Below are 15,344 nucleotides of genomic sequence, written 5' to 3'. Positions count from 1 at the left end.
AACTGCAACAAATGAAATCGTTCTCAGCACGGAGAATCATAATTCTTTTTTTCTTCTTTTTTATATGCGTATTTGTTTCTTTTTTTTTTCCACAGCCGACGTCCACTTTGCTCACGTTAACAAGGAAGGGCGAGGAATCGACGTTGGTTTGGGTATGTGCTCGTGCACTGATACGTTGCAGTGCACCTGCGGTCCCAGGACAACTCAGAAGAAAGAAAACGGCCCGCATGGAGGTCCTGGATCCAACGGCAAGTCAAAGAAAGATGGTAAAAGCCTGGCCGGTATTGCAGGACCGGAAAAAGGTATGTTTGATAAGGAGCTGCTTGTTTACTCAAATTTTCACATCGTGTATTGAAAGCGAGCTTCGATTTCCAGAATAGATAATGTTTACTCGATTTCAACTATCCCAGAGTGGAAATATTCTATAGATTTGACACACATACATATAGTCAGATTTTTGTAGGTACAGGGATGTATAAGTGTAGAGGGGTGAGTGTTAAATCCCTGATTACTAGATGGATGTGCATACAGTAGGTGAAGGGTCAAGTCTTCATAGGTGTTATGGTATTTATGTAGGGTAAAGGGGGTTAAATCAGTATAGGTATAATGGTACATACGTAGGGTAAAGGATTGAATCTTCATAGCTATAAGGGATGTACGTAGGAAAAAGGGTTGAACCTGTAGAGGTATAATGGTGTACATATACGTAGGGTAAAAGGTTAAATCTTCACAGATATGTACGTATGGTACAGGGTTAAATCGTCATAGCCATAAGGGAATAAACGTAGGATTAAATTGGGTTAAATCTGCGTAGGTATAAATGTGGCGATAGTGAAGGGAATGACGGGTGGTCGACGGAAGGGCTGGATTCCTGAAACAACTATAAGATACCTTTATAATATAGAGAGATATATAGTAACGGTATAAGAAGAGAAAGAAAACTATTTTGGGTGTTGAGAGAATTACCTGTGTCTCATCACTTATCACCATTATCGTTGGGGTGGTCGAGAATCGATATTTATAATAGCAATTAACCGTGTAATACAAGCAGCCGAGTCTAAGGTCGACTAATCCTAACTCGAAACAACGACGAGGTCGTTTCGGGTCGCAGTAGGTTCTTGTTTCCACCGTTATAATCGTTAATATTAACGGGATCGAGGCCGGATTACAGCGCCAAGATCATTACCGTGATTGTCGTAAACCTTAATTAACGTACGGTAGTTCGTTTTTTATCAAGGTTTCAAGAGTCACCGCGGCGGTATCGAATTTGGCATTCCGATATCATTCCGATATCATTATCTTAATATATCTTAATTATCTAATTCTATTCAAGGCACGAATTCTCATTCATCCGGCAGAAACTGCAGACAAAGCTGTATGGAATCTGAAAATTTCTTACTCCCAATGTTTTGGTGTTTCAGTAGTTCCTGGCAGCTCTTGCGGACCCACGTGTCTTGTCGGTGTAATCGGCGCGAGTCTCTTCGTTCTGATCGTCGTTGCTGGAATTTTTGTCACCTGGAGATACCGGTAAGAATTAGAGTTCCCTTGTTTCTGTGTATTACAGTGCGTATTCAACGCTCGTTGCATAACAACTCTCAATTAATCAGAGCAAACAAGCTTTTATTTTAACCTGACCTCGATGAATCATAGATTCAAAGAATTTAGCGCAAGGAATTTATAAAAAATATTTTCCCCAGCATCATATGACGCTGAAAATTCATTATTTTTTCGTACACATGGTATGAGGGTAGTTTTTTTTCCGAGTCATGGGATTACTCTATTTTCAGATTTTTTCGAATGTACCGATATTCATGTTCGATTGAGGTCACCTCCTCGGTATATTGAGGAATAAACTCTTCTACGAACGATATACTTTTTTCATCTAGTTAACACGATTGGATCAGATATTCCCGGCACGCGCGATATCAAGCTCTGACTTTTGCCGAGGTTCAAATATCAGAGTGCAGTTGCATTGTACTATGTGCGGGTTGCGTCACTGCAGACCTGGAAGTAAACTCATTTCCTGTTTCATTTCGGATTTTTTTGTTACTTGCGGCACGGAAATTGGTGATATTAACGCACTTCAAAGCAAGATGAAAGAGTTTTTCAAAGAACAAGTAGCGAGGAAGACTCGCGATGCCATCGAATGCATGACAGATGCAATAACTTGAAGGTGAAAAACTTTACGCAGTCTACAAGCAGAAGCCAAGACCCCTGCATCACGTCACTGCAACAGACTAAAATGCTTAAGTCGCACTAAACTTGTTTGCATTTTTTGTATGCACAGCGGTTGCACCAGACGTTGCAGCCGGCTGTTGAAAGATGCAGTATAATCGAGTCAGCGTGCGGTGCAGCAATCTGGCAAAAAAAAGTGATAAGTTTATCTCATTATTTGATCAGAAACGTGAAACTCTGTGCCTCGGACGTGAAGACAGTTTAAAACTTTCGTTCTCGACGCCAAGTCGACGTTATATATATATAACGCAGAGCTGAATCATCCGGATAATTTATCATCGTGGATCGATTTCCTACCCTCTGCGAGACGATGTAAGAATTCAGTTGATACTTGGGATTCGCGAAAACTTTCCAAATGTCTACATGATGGGATTGACTTACGGTCGGGATCTGGTCCATCTGTTTTCTCGGAGGCACTCTATGGGCTAGAAATTGACGTACGCAGTGCGCTTAGCGAATCGGATCTTATAACTAATTCACCAGACTGCACTCACTCATGAAGTTTATACGTAGTCCTCTCACTCATTTCACCCTCGGCTGCGAACCCGAGGCAGGAAGATCCTTATCGTCGACACTTTGGGATATCGATCGGACGCCGCAAGGCCTGTGACCAGGGGTCGAATACTGAGTATACTATAGTGGACGCTGCCGATGAGAAGCGCACCTCAAAGCTGCAACTACCTACTTGAAAAAAGCTCCGTACTCTCAACGCGCAATGCAATATCATCCCACTCGCCTGGAAGATTACAAAACTTTCTAGCTCTCGAGTTATCCTCTCTTTATATTCTGTGAGAAGGCAATCTTGTCGCTTATAGATATATATCTATTTCGTACCGCGTAACAGTTTATTATACTTAGGTTGTGTATAAGAATATCTTCCAATACCTACATAAAATTCACAAGCTTTTCAATTCTTATTCGATTCCGAATTATTCTCAAATTCGCCAATGCAACGTATAAATCCTTCGATTTTCATCAATCAATTCATCAATCCGCAAAACCTGTTTCGTAAAATGGACGTGTTCGATTATTTCGACAGTCAGCGAAATGTTTTCAACCTGCTCGAAATCCTGTGTAATTTTCCAAATTTTGCCTAAAGAAAATCCCATGTCACGAAATTTTCGGACATGTTTCGAAAATCTCTTCATTCCTGATATCTTGAAAACTAGTGTTCGAATGGTTAACTTTAGGTGAGATTTGGAAATCGTTGGAATACAATTATTTCCTACGAAAGTGAATATTACTTTTAAAACCGGGATTTCGGATATTTCGAAATTGTGAATAAGTTCCCGTTCACTGGGTATAGGTATGTCATCGATTCGTCTTTCACAGAATGGCGGTCAAAGGATCGCGCCGTGAGTGCAAACACGACGCCGATGGGGGTGTAGGCGGTCTCAGCATTCTACCCTCCGACTACATTGACCGCGGTGATGGTCTTCTCATCGGCCTGGACTCTCTAACCACAGCAAATCGAACCCTGCTATTGCCAAAGTCTTGTCCGGTAAGTTTTTGATTTTTCTCATTTTACGAGTGATAAATTCATTGCCTAAGTTTTGCGAGAATCAGATTGAAAGGAATTCTTTCAACCACGGATTTTCGCGGATTTCCATTTCGCATACTTGGAATTTGAAAGAAACCGCGGACTGACTGTGACTAAAAATAATCACCGGATGGCCTGCATACGGGATTTTCTCACCGCTTACAGTGCACGGATATCCTTGATATTCAAAGAGCTGGGAAGTCAGTTTAAATCTCGGGGATTCACGTCACCCCTCCTATTCGCACAGCTGAATTCTGCAGACTGCATGACCCTTTAATGCTGCGAAGAGTATAATCCACGTTAAATAACGCTAGTGCCTGAGCCAGAGGCTCTGCGAGAGGCTTTTTCTCAATTTTTTTGCAATTACATCGTCTGTTGAAGGCTTTCGCGTTACCTGTACCAGCACACCTCTCAATTTAATTTTAATTTTCGAGCAGAAGTTCGCCCTGTTTCGTTGGTTGCATGGCATGGTCCCAATCTTTCATGTTTGCTTTTGAGACAGGCAAATATAAAACTGGTAGTTATTAGTTCTCGCAGTAAAGTTTCCAAGTGCTATTCCGCGGAATTAGCAATCAAACTTCCTGGGCGTTTCATTTACTTCAGCGTCCACGCGTCCCTTCATCGCGTGATTGATCGCCGCTGTACTCAACGTTCTTCACCCCTGTAACTACAGTCACGATGGTGTGTTTAGGTGTAAGGTAAAATGGTAGGTATATTACCGATGAGATGAGAGAAGAAATTTATGGATTTTATTTAGTCCTATAAATCAAGAATCTGTATCATCTGGATTAAGTTGGATAAGCTCCCTATTCCTGGGAAATCGATCCATTAGTAGATATCTATTCGCGCAGTACACCCCACGCGTATCTCCGTTACGAAAGTGAAAAAGAAACGCGTTTCATCAACGCTAATAGCCCGGATAAAAACGACGATTAGCAGCGTAAACTTTTCCGTAAGCTGGCGGTTCATCGCGGCAAAGGATACACAAAAGTTCCTTCGCTTTAACAATTCCTACAGAAAACCGTTTCCGGTGAATCGAATTAGGGGACAACGTATTTGAATGCTAAAGTTGCGAATTTATAACAAACCTCCAAGTATGTATTGATCAGTTTCAAAACCACGCGAAAGTTTTTGATGTCATTCTTTTTTTTTTTTAATTTTGGTTTTCTATCACATTTTGAAGGAAATTGAATTTTTTTTTTATTAGTTCGATTACCCCCATACCAGTGCTGGAATACGATCTATCGCAATTCGCAAGAGGATCGGCGTCAACACCGACCTTTAAAAATGGTCAGTTCCAAGGTTTGTTCACCTCCGACCTTCCAGCTGAAATTAAATTTCCACCGTCAATATGTATGGAAATTGCACACGTGTGTTTACGCGGAAGAGTAAACAAATAAGTCAGAAAGCGAGCAATGTGTTTCACCCAGCAGGCAAGCATTGCTTTCGCGTTGTTCCACAGCGAAAAGTTCAAAAATACGATGAAAAACGAGTTGAATATATTTTTCAGCAGGTGAAATGGCCATTTTTAACAAAATTAGAAAAATTCTAACAAGAACCGAATCCAATTTCTTCAGCCGGATCCCAAGTGGGAATTTCCACGATGCCAGCTGGCCATCGAACAAGTTCTCGGAGAAGGCGAATTTGGCCGAGTCCTTCGAGCTCGAGCCATTGACATCGGCGGTTGGCCCGGACCGACGACTGTAGCCGTTAAGACACTGAAGGAAGGAGCATGTGCTTCGGAACTTGCCGATCTACTTTCCGAGTATCAACTACTTAAGGAAGCACAGCATCCAAACGTCATCAGACTCCTAGGAGCTTGCACTTCTCCTGGAGGACCGGTCTACTTGATCATCGAATTCGCCGAATTCGGATCACTCAGGTTCGCCATTCCTTTCTCCCTGTCAACTATTTGCTTATACGAGCTCCGAAGTTGCAATCATACTTTCGTACACCACATCATGAATCCTTTGGTAGATACGTGAATTTTCGTAGAATCATTTATGGAAAAGTACGCGAAGGTGCAGTGGAGAATTTTTTCACATCTAATCATGCGAGTAAAATGATTCCGCTCTCGTTTACTAGATATACTCGTATTCTCCGAACGGTTGATTGACACCCACTGTGTCCGCTATACTATCCATAATAATGAACCTAAGGTGTTCCATTGTATCGTTAGAATATATGAAATGAGAAGAACTACTACCTTACGTAAAAATGGTAAGCATAGGTATAGCGAATGTACCGTCGGTGTATCTACGTTCATACCTATATACATGACATATATATTAAACTAGTCCAACGAATTCCGTTCGAACGGCACAATGCTTTGCCGCTGGTCGAGTGGACAATAGTTCTTTTCCCGCTTATTATTAAATTTTTCATTTCTTCCCCAAGCTATACCTATACATCCGCGCTCATTGTGGTGCTGAGTTGAATTCACCCTGGTTGGCCGCTGACCCCAACAAGTCGACATTATAGTATTGAATTCCTCTTCTCTCTGTCAACCTCGAATTCTCTTTCCGTCACCCTCACTTTCTTCTCGCCCTCTTTTCGTCGTATAATATGATCATCTTCCTAGTTTTTCTCCTTCACAGAAATTATCTGAGACGAAGTCGGCACTTGGAGTCAGAGGGCAGAGCCCCGTGTTCCACGTCCCTGCTTTCGGCATCCCCTGCTGTAACTCGAGAAGACGTCTCGATTGTTGACTCAATCTGCAACTACGGCGTCACGCCACGCGATATTCTGTCATTCGCATGGCAGATCAGCAAGGGCATGGCTTACCTCGCCGATATAAAGGTAATTTAATGAACCGAGGACACAATGAGGACAAAATGATCTTCGCTGAAGTTATGGTAATGGCGCTAGATTAGAAAAAACTGCATTTAAGACTGTCATATTCAACCGCGAGAGTCGGTAGTATCTAGCATCTTCTATGTTGAAAACAAAAACTATACCCTAGCCTAATCTGTTTCCGACCCCATGTTATTTAGCCACATCCATGTGTAACTTCCTTAAAAACTATTAATACCGAATCATTGCCTGCGATCAGCTAGTGCATCGGGATCTGGCAGCCAGAAACGTCCTTCTTGCAACCGGAAAGGTCTGCAAGATCTCGGATTTCGGGTTAACGCGAGACGTCTACGAGGACGACGCTTACCTCAAGCGAAGCAAGGGTCGAGGTGAGAAGAAGCGGAAACTAAAGTCGGAGAAATAACGTGCATTATGCAAATCCTCATCGACTAACCGAGAAACTTTTTTGTCTTCCGGATTACAGTTCCCGTTAAGTGGATGGCGCCTGAGTCACTCGCCGATCACGTGTACACGAGTAAATCGGACGTTTGGAGTTTCGGAGTACTTCTTTGGGAACTCGTGACTCTCGGAGCGTCGCCTTACCCCGGTGTCGATGTCCATAATCTCTACAACCTGCTGAAGGCCGGTTACCGCATGGAGAAGCCAGCAAACTGTTCTCACCAGTTGTGAGTAATAGAATATTACAAGTCTGTAAAATTTGCTTTTTACGTATTCTCTATCTCTTTTCCCCCCACAATTTGCGACTCTCTTTACGCCCTGAAGGTACAAGTTGATGGTGTCTTGTTGGCACGAAGAAGCGGGCATGCGGCCATCGTTCAAGGAGTTGACTTGCCACTGGGAGCGTATGCTAGAGGATGGCGTCGACTACTTGGATCTGAACCCAAGGACGGTTCACAACAGGGCATACTTCACGTCCCTCCACGCATTGGACAGTCCAACAAGTGAGTTTCGATGAAAGGATCTGGGAGGAACGGTCGTCAGTATATACTCCTGTGTTTCAGGTTCCGGAACCGACAAGCTGGGCTACGGCAACGTCAACAACGAAGTGATGCGGACGGACGTTAACTACTTGACTAAAACACCGGCCGAGGAGATGACCAAGTGCGACAAGGTCGACAAGCTCCAAGCTTTGTGGCAACAGCCCATCGCCTCGTTTCCGGAGGAGCCGATCAAGCCACCGTACGTAAACGACATCTCCAACCGACCGATGGCCCAGAACCATTACGAGAGTCCCATTAAACTCCGGAACGCTAGCGTGGCCAGTAGCACGGACAACACCCTGAAAACGCCACCGAATGAACGACCCCAGTCGTACATCGACATGGACGGAAAGAAGGCGAAGGAGGGACAAGAGGACCTTCTGCTTTTCAACAGCGTGGAAAAGAGCATTGAAAAAATTGAAAACGGGATAGTTTTGAACGGGTTGAATGGTCTGAATGGTCTGCAGAATGGACGCGCCATGTAGAATCCGTTGCGTGTAGATTTCAACTCGTTGTTATTGTCGGATGACGGATTTATACAGTTGAACGATGTACATAGGGGATCACAGCCGTGATTGACGTAATATGATTATACGAGGATTATTTAAATACTTGTGAGATCGAAACGTAATAGGGAGATTGCAAACGGGTGACAAAATTTCGGTGAATTTATTGGACCAAAGAAACACGGTCAGGGTAATCATTGTAATAGCCATGCGTGTTTCGATAGGCGAAAGTGAAAGAACGGATCCGTGTATGTCCTAGGACGATTGCCTTGGTGTATAACATACAACATACATATTATACACAAGTTTACACTATTATTTAATATACCAAAAGATAGATATACCAAATAATTTCGTATTTCAGCCTATGATGCATTTTTATCTATAATAGAATACTGTTACATGTACTTAAAAAGTGTCACGGAACTGTTGCAGTGCTGAATTCGCAGTACGTTTGATCGTAGTGGGAGATATGTTGTGTATAGTGTTTATCACGGTACAGACTAATCGCTGTTATAGCGTTTTAAAAGTGATTTATATGTTAGTTTTATGTGTTGCGTTATAGTTGAACATAGTTGCGGGTATAGCGCAACTGTACCTATGATTGTTTGTCTACAATAATTATTCCGATAATTAAGAGTGATTGAATATAGTTTTTTCGTGTTTGGATTGCGTTTTTCGAGATTTTTCGGTTTTTATTTTCATATTTTATTACACTGATTATATTTAAGAGGTACTGCGTAAGGTTACGCCGTATAGAAAAAAATCTTCATAATTTAACCATTTAATTTCATCTTTATAATTATTATTTATGTACATACAAATACATCTACGATGCTATATATATTTATATCGATATAGATACCGTGTACAACACCAAAGAAAATCGTACAACATTTCAGTTCGATGGTACAAAATTATATTTTAAGTTTTATTTTAAATTTTAGATCTAGGAAAGAAAAAAAGTGAAAGAGCCCGATTCACCTGCGGTCCACTTTCCACAGAGAAATATTGATCTCGTAGTTATTTCACACAGCGTTAATTGACACGACATTATTCGCCTCAGGTACTTCTACCGGGACGTCTTTGTAGAGAACGCCGTGTCAAATAACACCAGCATTAAATAGAACCTGAGACGAATTATCCCTTGTCGAATAATGATGCCCGAAATAAGGTCATGTGCAAGTGATCTCAGGCGAATCGAAATGAGGCGAAAAGGATACCCTGTCGAAAATAAAAAATTACTATTTAGTTCGGCCATTTTTAGTTACATCAATCAGTTATTCAGTAACGACATATCTTGTTCTTCTTCCTTAATGATAATACCCCGTTGAGGCAAGTGCCAGTAACAATAACAGATTTAATCGACAGCCATCCCGTTGTAATATGTTATGCTGGAACCCTTATTTTCATCTTCAATATTATTATAATTATTATTACCATCGTCAATGATTTTTACTATTCTTGTTTTTATTATTATCTACATTACGTTACATATACATGGAGGCTTAACTTATTTACGGTTTGCAATCTTCATATCTGATTTAAGAAATTAAAGACTGCGTTTCCGTACCTTATTATGTATATTGCGATAATGTCGTAACGTTTGTATTTATGTATAAAATCGAACATTCCATTAGTCTGCCTAATTATATTTATACACACTATTATAGTATAAATTTACGTGTTATACGATGCAGTCTTCAAAAACTATAAATATTATATACTTATGCATTATATACGTAATATAACTAAAAATACGCAGAACATTATTTACTACGTCATCTTCAAGGAAAAAGATTAATCTGACGCACTATAGCTAATAAGGTGCCCATTATTCTTTGCTTGTAATTACTATGTAATAAAATAAAATTACACACATATAGCATCTGCGTACATTCGAACATGCAGTCATGGACAAATCTGGCGATCGCTTTAATAGTAACCAAATCTGTAATTAATGCGTTAGCTATCGACTATCATTTCAAACCATTGGGAAAACCGGGCACAATCGGACCATCACTTCGGTCATAAGCGGTAGATATTTAAAACATCGTATATTTGATGCTTTTTTGCAATCCTTGAAGTCTAATTGGGCTCGAACAGATCATGTGTATCGATTCTAAGACGTACATTTTTTTAATCAATAAATCGCGAAAAAGTAAGACTAATGACTTTGCATTTTTGGCGAAAATTTTCGCGATTTTGAAAAGTGGTGATATAATTCGTTTGATGCACTATTCCGATGTGAATTTGCGATAGGAATTGATTGGACGCAGTCTCAACGCGCTACGAGCAACGGATCAAAAGTTACATTCAAAAAACCAAAAATTCTTTGCCGTCACATTTTTGCTGATGGCATTTCGTTCGTCATTGCTCTGCCGTTGAAGCTACGGTCTTTTTGTCGCGTTTTCTGCGGTCCAGGGGAACCAATTAGTCAAGAAATGGTCATACAAATCGATTCTTACACGAAATATTTTTTCTAAAGACGTAAGGCTTTACAGTTTGATGAAAATTTTTACCGGTTTGAAAAATGCTAGGATTGATTCTTTAATGCACTATATTGTAACGAAGTTGTGTCACAACCATTAATGTTATTCCCCTTATACAGCCTCGCAGTTATCAAATGTTGAATCATCTCCCTTCCGTACGGTTACTCGGTCTATCGTGATGATAGTAACAATAGTCAGTCTCGAGACTTTAAAACGAGAACATCTTGCAAATATATCCTCTAAACGTTTCCCTGCTATGTTTCTTCTCTGGCTCAACGTTCCCCGTAACGCTCAGAGGACCGGTTTTCCTCTTTGGGGGCAATTCGTAGATTGCCCCATTATAAATATATCAACGTAATTTTGCGAGAGAAATCTTATTTTCAATTGATAATTACATTCTTTCAATTCAACAGATGGCATTTAATTTCAACAAGTTTTTTACTGCAAACTCATGGATACAACTTATTAAACTTAGTTAAGATTCACGTGTATAATATCACTTAAATGTACCTACTTACATAATATGTATAAAAATATTCATCACTGAGAAATAACACTTCAATAACGTAACACTTAAACACATTTTTTCTTTAGCGGTGAAGAGAAGGAGTCTATGGGGCATTCCTTTGAGCGGTAATCATAGAAAAAAAATTAACACCCGCCCATCATGCACATATTTTTCTGTCCTAGTCTCTTTGAAAATGCGCCTTTCTTGCATATGAAGCAGACTCAAAAAATTGTCGGTTCACGCACGAAGTCTTTCTTCAAGTGGAGTTGGACAAAAATACTAGTTATTCGCATTCCATGAACACGTTCTTATGTGGCACATGTACTTCGTTAAACTATTCATTTGCTTCTAGAAGATCCAAAGAACTCAGTAACGTTGCATAAGATCGATCTCCAAAATCACGTCTTTTTCCGTTCATGAAAGTAGTACTTTTATTGCCAGCTATTGTCGTTGAATCAACCTCGGACCTCGGATTGTTTTTCGACAGACAACCTAAAATAGATGAAAGTATCAAGATTACGCAAGCTCTAAGCTATAAAATCAAAATCATAAATTTGCGATAATAGAAATATAGATTGACAATGGAAGAGAAAATGCAACTGACTAGGGATGTTTTCAGAAGATGTTGGTTTTTCACGTGTCTGGTTAATAATGCTTCTTGTGGCCAAATTTATGCTATTTATAAAGTCTCTGGCATTATGGTCGGTATATACTGTGGAATAATCCGCATTATGTACTTCATCAACGAGTTTGTCCAAATCTGTGGGCATTTTGAATCGTTTGAACGACGCTGCTTCAACAGGTATGTCAGTCTGTTGACAGTATTGAAATTCGATGAAGAAATATCTTCTGCGGTTCTGATGGTAGTCTTCCTCTATTAATCTGCGAGCATGGTCATATAGGAATCTATATATTGTTCTAGTAACTCTCACAGAATTATCACGTGGCGGGGACTGTGCCACAATAACACAGTTAGACATGTGAAGTGCTTCGTCGCACCATTGAGTTGGACTCTGAAATAGACGAAAATTTCTCTTGAGTAAAGCTTAATGATATAATGACCGTATCTGTTACTCCAGGCCTGTAACATAAAACGTATTTTAGATATGATTTAATGTACTGCATATGACTTAATTTGGCAGTCAAAAAATTTAAAACATATCACAAGATGTGTTCGATTACTGAAATTTAGTTATGAGAAGAAAAGCTTCAAAAGCTGTTTTTTTACTATTCATTGCAGAATATTACTGATAAACGCAGAAATTAAAGTCAATATTATGGATAGTTACATGGAGATTGAGGTCATCCTTCATGGCATGCAGCACATCAATTATAGCATCGATATCACAGGATATAAGGTATTCTGCCAGTTTAATCATAACATCAATGTGGTCATTGTGTGTTCCATCATATATCAACAGACAACGTGGCTTTCTTGAACGTATGTTTGGTAATTCTGCGGGGTTAAGAAATTTAGTTATTTTGTTAAATGACAAATAATTGTCTAGTGTTCAGATAAATAATGAAATATAAATTTGTCAGATGAAATAGTATTGCCATGGGACCATGTGCGAATTATAAAATAAATGTACATCGATTGACCAAAGTATTAAGTTAACATACTCTTGTTTCGGTAGTAGAAGTAAACACGGCGTAAAACAAAGAACATCCCAATCAATAAAAAAACCACAGTAGTCACTATGTATGTCGCTGTCCAGAGAGAACTTTCTGTAAGATAAAAAATGTTTTCTTCAATGCATTGCTACATATATTCAATTTTCGAAAACTAGTTTTGATCATTTTTAATCTGAAGGTAGTATGGAATCAATGAATAACGATTATAGTTAGGCACCAATAGTTCCAAACTGGAATAACTTACTCATAACAAAATGAGCACTTTTTGTCCATTGTAGCACTTTTCCATCAAGTTTGGAAATTGGTGTTACTTTGAAGTAGTACTTTGAATTTTCCTGTGGAAATAAACTTTGTTCCCAAGTCAATTGTCCTTTAACATGTTCAGGCTTGTCAAGTTTACAATTATGATTAGAAAATTTGCAAAATGATACATTGTACATGGAAACATTGAAGACCAGAGGTAGTGGTTTCATGTTTAAAAAGACTTTGTCTGAGACGCTCACGTCCACGTATGTGAATATATCGTCATATTGTGGAGTTTCATCAGCATCTGAAAAATAATTAGTTCAGTGTAAAAAATTCAGAATTGTTTTAACCTGTGCAAGAAGTGTATTGAATTTTTCATTGGTGGCATACTTGCAAAACATCTTACCATACGCACGTCGTCGAGGTGCTTTTAAAGCATACTTCTTAAAATAACTAGTACTCTTTCCTTCCAGTAAAAGTTGCAGGATTGCATCGAATCCGTGATGTATTAGCGAATACCACGATAAGGTTTTTGACGAAGTATCATTACGCAGATCAACAGTCTGGCATATCCTGTCATTCGTTGGAGGCTTCACGCTGATATACCTCAGTCCTATGTGCAGTTCTGTAAATAAAAAACAAATCTGACATGAAGTTTTACAGTGAACAAATTTTTTCTTGCTTTCTGTCCAAACACTCACTGTAAAATGTGATGTTGGTTATCGTCAAATTCAGTACAGTTTTTGTTTTCCCAACAAAAATATCCAAATTAAGTATTTCTTCATAGCTGAAAGAAGACGAACCACCCCACATACTTGAGGAAACCTCTGGACACGCTGAAATAGGTGAAAACCATGGTGAAAAAAAGACTAGATGAAAACAGAGGCCAATTTATCAGTGTAAACTTTCTGACTTACAGTCATTAAAAGAACATGTTGTTTTCCTACAATTCTTTATCTTGTTCTCCTGTAAAAAACTCTGAAAAGTAAGGTGTGTTCATCAAATATTTTATGCACAAAAGGTATGGCATTAATATCAAAGGAAAAAAGTAAATAACATACCGTTTCAAATTTACCTTCGTTACAGCCATTGAGATAACAAACCAATCCCGAAGTATGGTCACTCTTGGAATTTTTAAAGAATGAAAGAAGGAATAAAGAAAAAAGTATTTTACTCATTTTTCACGATAACGAGGATTACTGTGTATAATGTTATAACACAAGTGGTATTCGATCTAAAATATGTACTGATGCTGTAGCGTTGAACAATATTTAGCCTTATCTCCAGCCAATATAAAACTTTTTCCTTGTGGTTAGAGTTAAACAATAAGGAAAAATAAGTCGACTGAAATGCGTAAATGATAATTAGGTTTACAGTAAGCATGAAAAAATCGTCTATTACCCATACCTTGGTATCCTCAGTTCTCATTGTTCCACACTCTGTACTTCCGGTCCATCAACCCACGGGCCACACGAGCCACACCAGACTCGTTGTGTATTCTATCATGCCGCCGAAAAACGAGAGAAATCTATGGCTATAAGGATAGAATGATGAATATGATAGGCGCTCATTGCTTGTTTGCATAGAATTTTCGTTGCATACAAGCTGAGGTGTCTCGTTATTGAAATGAGAGAGGAGATCGAAGTCGGTGTTTTTTCTTTCTCTCTCTAATGACGCATGCGCAGTAACCATACTACGCCCACGGTCTTCTAGCATTGACTGAAGATATGTAGACTGATAGCCTTATGGGATTTTTCGTCAGCATGCAGCGCTCTCTGCGAACCAACTTCTACGCTCAACAAGGCGCAATTCAATTCGGCAAGCATCGAAGCGGTCAGTATGTAGAGGCGACAAGAACTGATAGCATTTTCCACTGGTTGCACTGAGTGTGAACTGAGAGCGCACTAGCGGTAGACTCGTATTTCCAGCGTGTTCCACTGGCAGCTCAACTGCGTGAATTTAGCACTGAGTGCGTAAACTATTGCACTGTAATCGGGAGTCGGTGTCATATACATATAAGAATAGACCGCATGAGCGGGCTGAGAAGGCGATAGCGCGGTAGAGAGAGAAAGCTGCGTATAGGCCCCCCTCTATCCTTGTCTAATCGCGCATGCGCGGGACACGCGAGTTGTGGCGACCTCTCGACAACGACCAGGTTCGCCCGTCGTCAGAGCTGAGAGCAGCACCCCAGATCGTAAGCAGACGCTGACGTTCCGTCTCTGCGACGAATGATCGTGCGAGAACTCTCTTCCGAGCGCGAGCGAAAAGTGCCGGTTACACTCAGCCAGAGCTGTGGCGAAAGAACCGCGTGATATTTTCATCAGAATTCTTTAATAAACGATAATTCATTATCTGTGATACTTATCCAGGCGTACCAATCATTTAGTT

General features: G+C 39.9%; 2 protein-coding genes across 7 annotated transcripts in view; one reads left to right on the top strand and one right to left on the bottom strand.

The window, feature by feature from the left end:
- The window catches only part of LOC124177685 (proto-oncogene tyrosine-protein kinase receptor Ret), a 58,149-nt gene extending 47,765 nt beyond the window's left edge, over positions 1–10,384 (top strand). Inside the window, exons 11-19 of one of the 2 annotated variants that reach the window (XM_046560337.1) lie at positions 96–302; positions 1,425–1,527; positions 3,568–3,736; positions 5,353–5,657; positions 6,373–6,574; positions 6,828–6,957; positions 7,053–7,254; positions 7,352–7,530; positions 7,591–10,384. In XM_046560337.1, coding sequence (XP_046416293.1) covers positions 96–302; positions 1,425–1,527; positions 3,568–3,736; positions 5,353–5,657; positions 6,373–6,574; positions 6,828–6,957; positions 7,053–7,254; positions 7,352–7,530; positions 7,591–8,054 — 1,961 coding nt within the window. In that variant the 3' untranslated portion in view covers positions 8,055–10,384. Of the gene's footprint in view, positions 1–95; positions 303–1,421; positions 1,528–3,567; positions 3,737–5,352; positions 5,658–6,372; positions 6,575–6,827; positions 6,958–7,052; positions 7,255–7,351; positions 7,531–7,590 lie in introns of both variants that reach the window. The other variant, XM_046560328.1, reaches the window with a different exon arrangement.
- Positions 10,385–11,156: 772 nt separating this feature from the next.
- Positions 11,157–14,608, bottom strand: LOC124177695. Of its 5 annotated transcripts, none has more exons than XM_046560368.1 (10): positions 14,364–14,608; positions 14,018–14,080; positions 13,874–13,934; positions 13,658–13,792; positions 13,363–13,581; positions 12,955–13,260; positions 12,699–12,803; positions 12,365–12,531; positions 11,680–12,088; positions 11,157–11,567 (listed from the first exon to the last, which is right to left on the bottom strand). In XM_046560368.1, the coding sequence occupies exons 1-10, from the start codon at positions 14,382–14,384 to the stop codon at positions 11,410–11,412; spliced, it is 1,644 nt and encodes a 547-aa protein (XP_046416324.1). In that variant the 5' UTR covers positions 14,385–14,608; the 3' UTR covers positions 11,157–11,409. The 5 variants fall into 5 exon arrangements, with proteins under 5 accessions (XP_046416324.1, XP_046416332.1, XP_046416343.1 ...); XM_046560376.1 differs by having other exon boundaries at positions 13,874–13,922; XM_046560387.1 differs by lacking the exon at positions 14,018–14,080.
- Positions 14,609–15,344: the final 736 nt, after the last annotated feature.

Source organism: Neodiprion fabricii, chromosome 1, assembly GCF_021155785.1.
Source record: "Neodiprion fabricii isolate iyNeoFabr1 chromosome 1, iyNeoFabr1.1, whole genome shotgun sequence".
Lineage (NCBI taxonomy): Eukaryota > Metazoa > Arthropoda > Insecta > Hymenoptera > Diprionidae > Neodiprion > Neodiprion fabricii.
The sequence above is the reverse complement of the archived record's forward strand: the minus strand, read 5'-3'. Positions and strand labels throughout refer to the sequence as shown.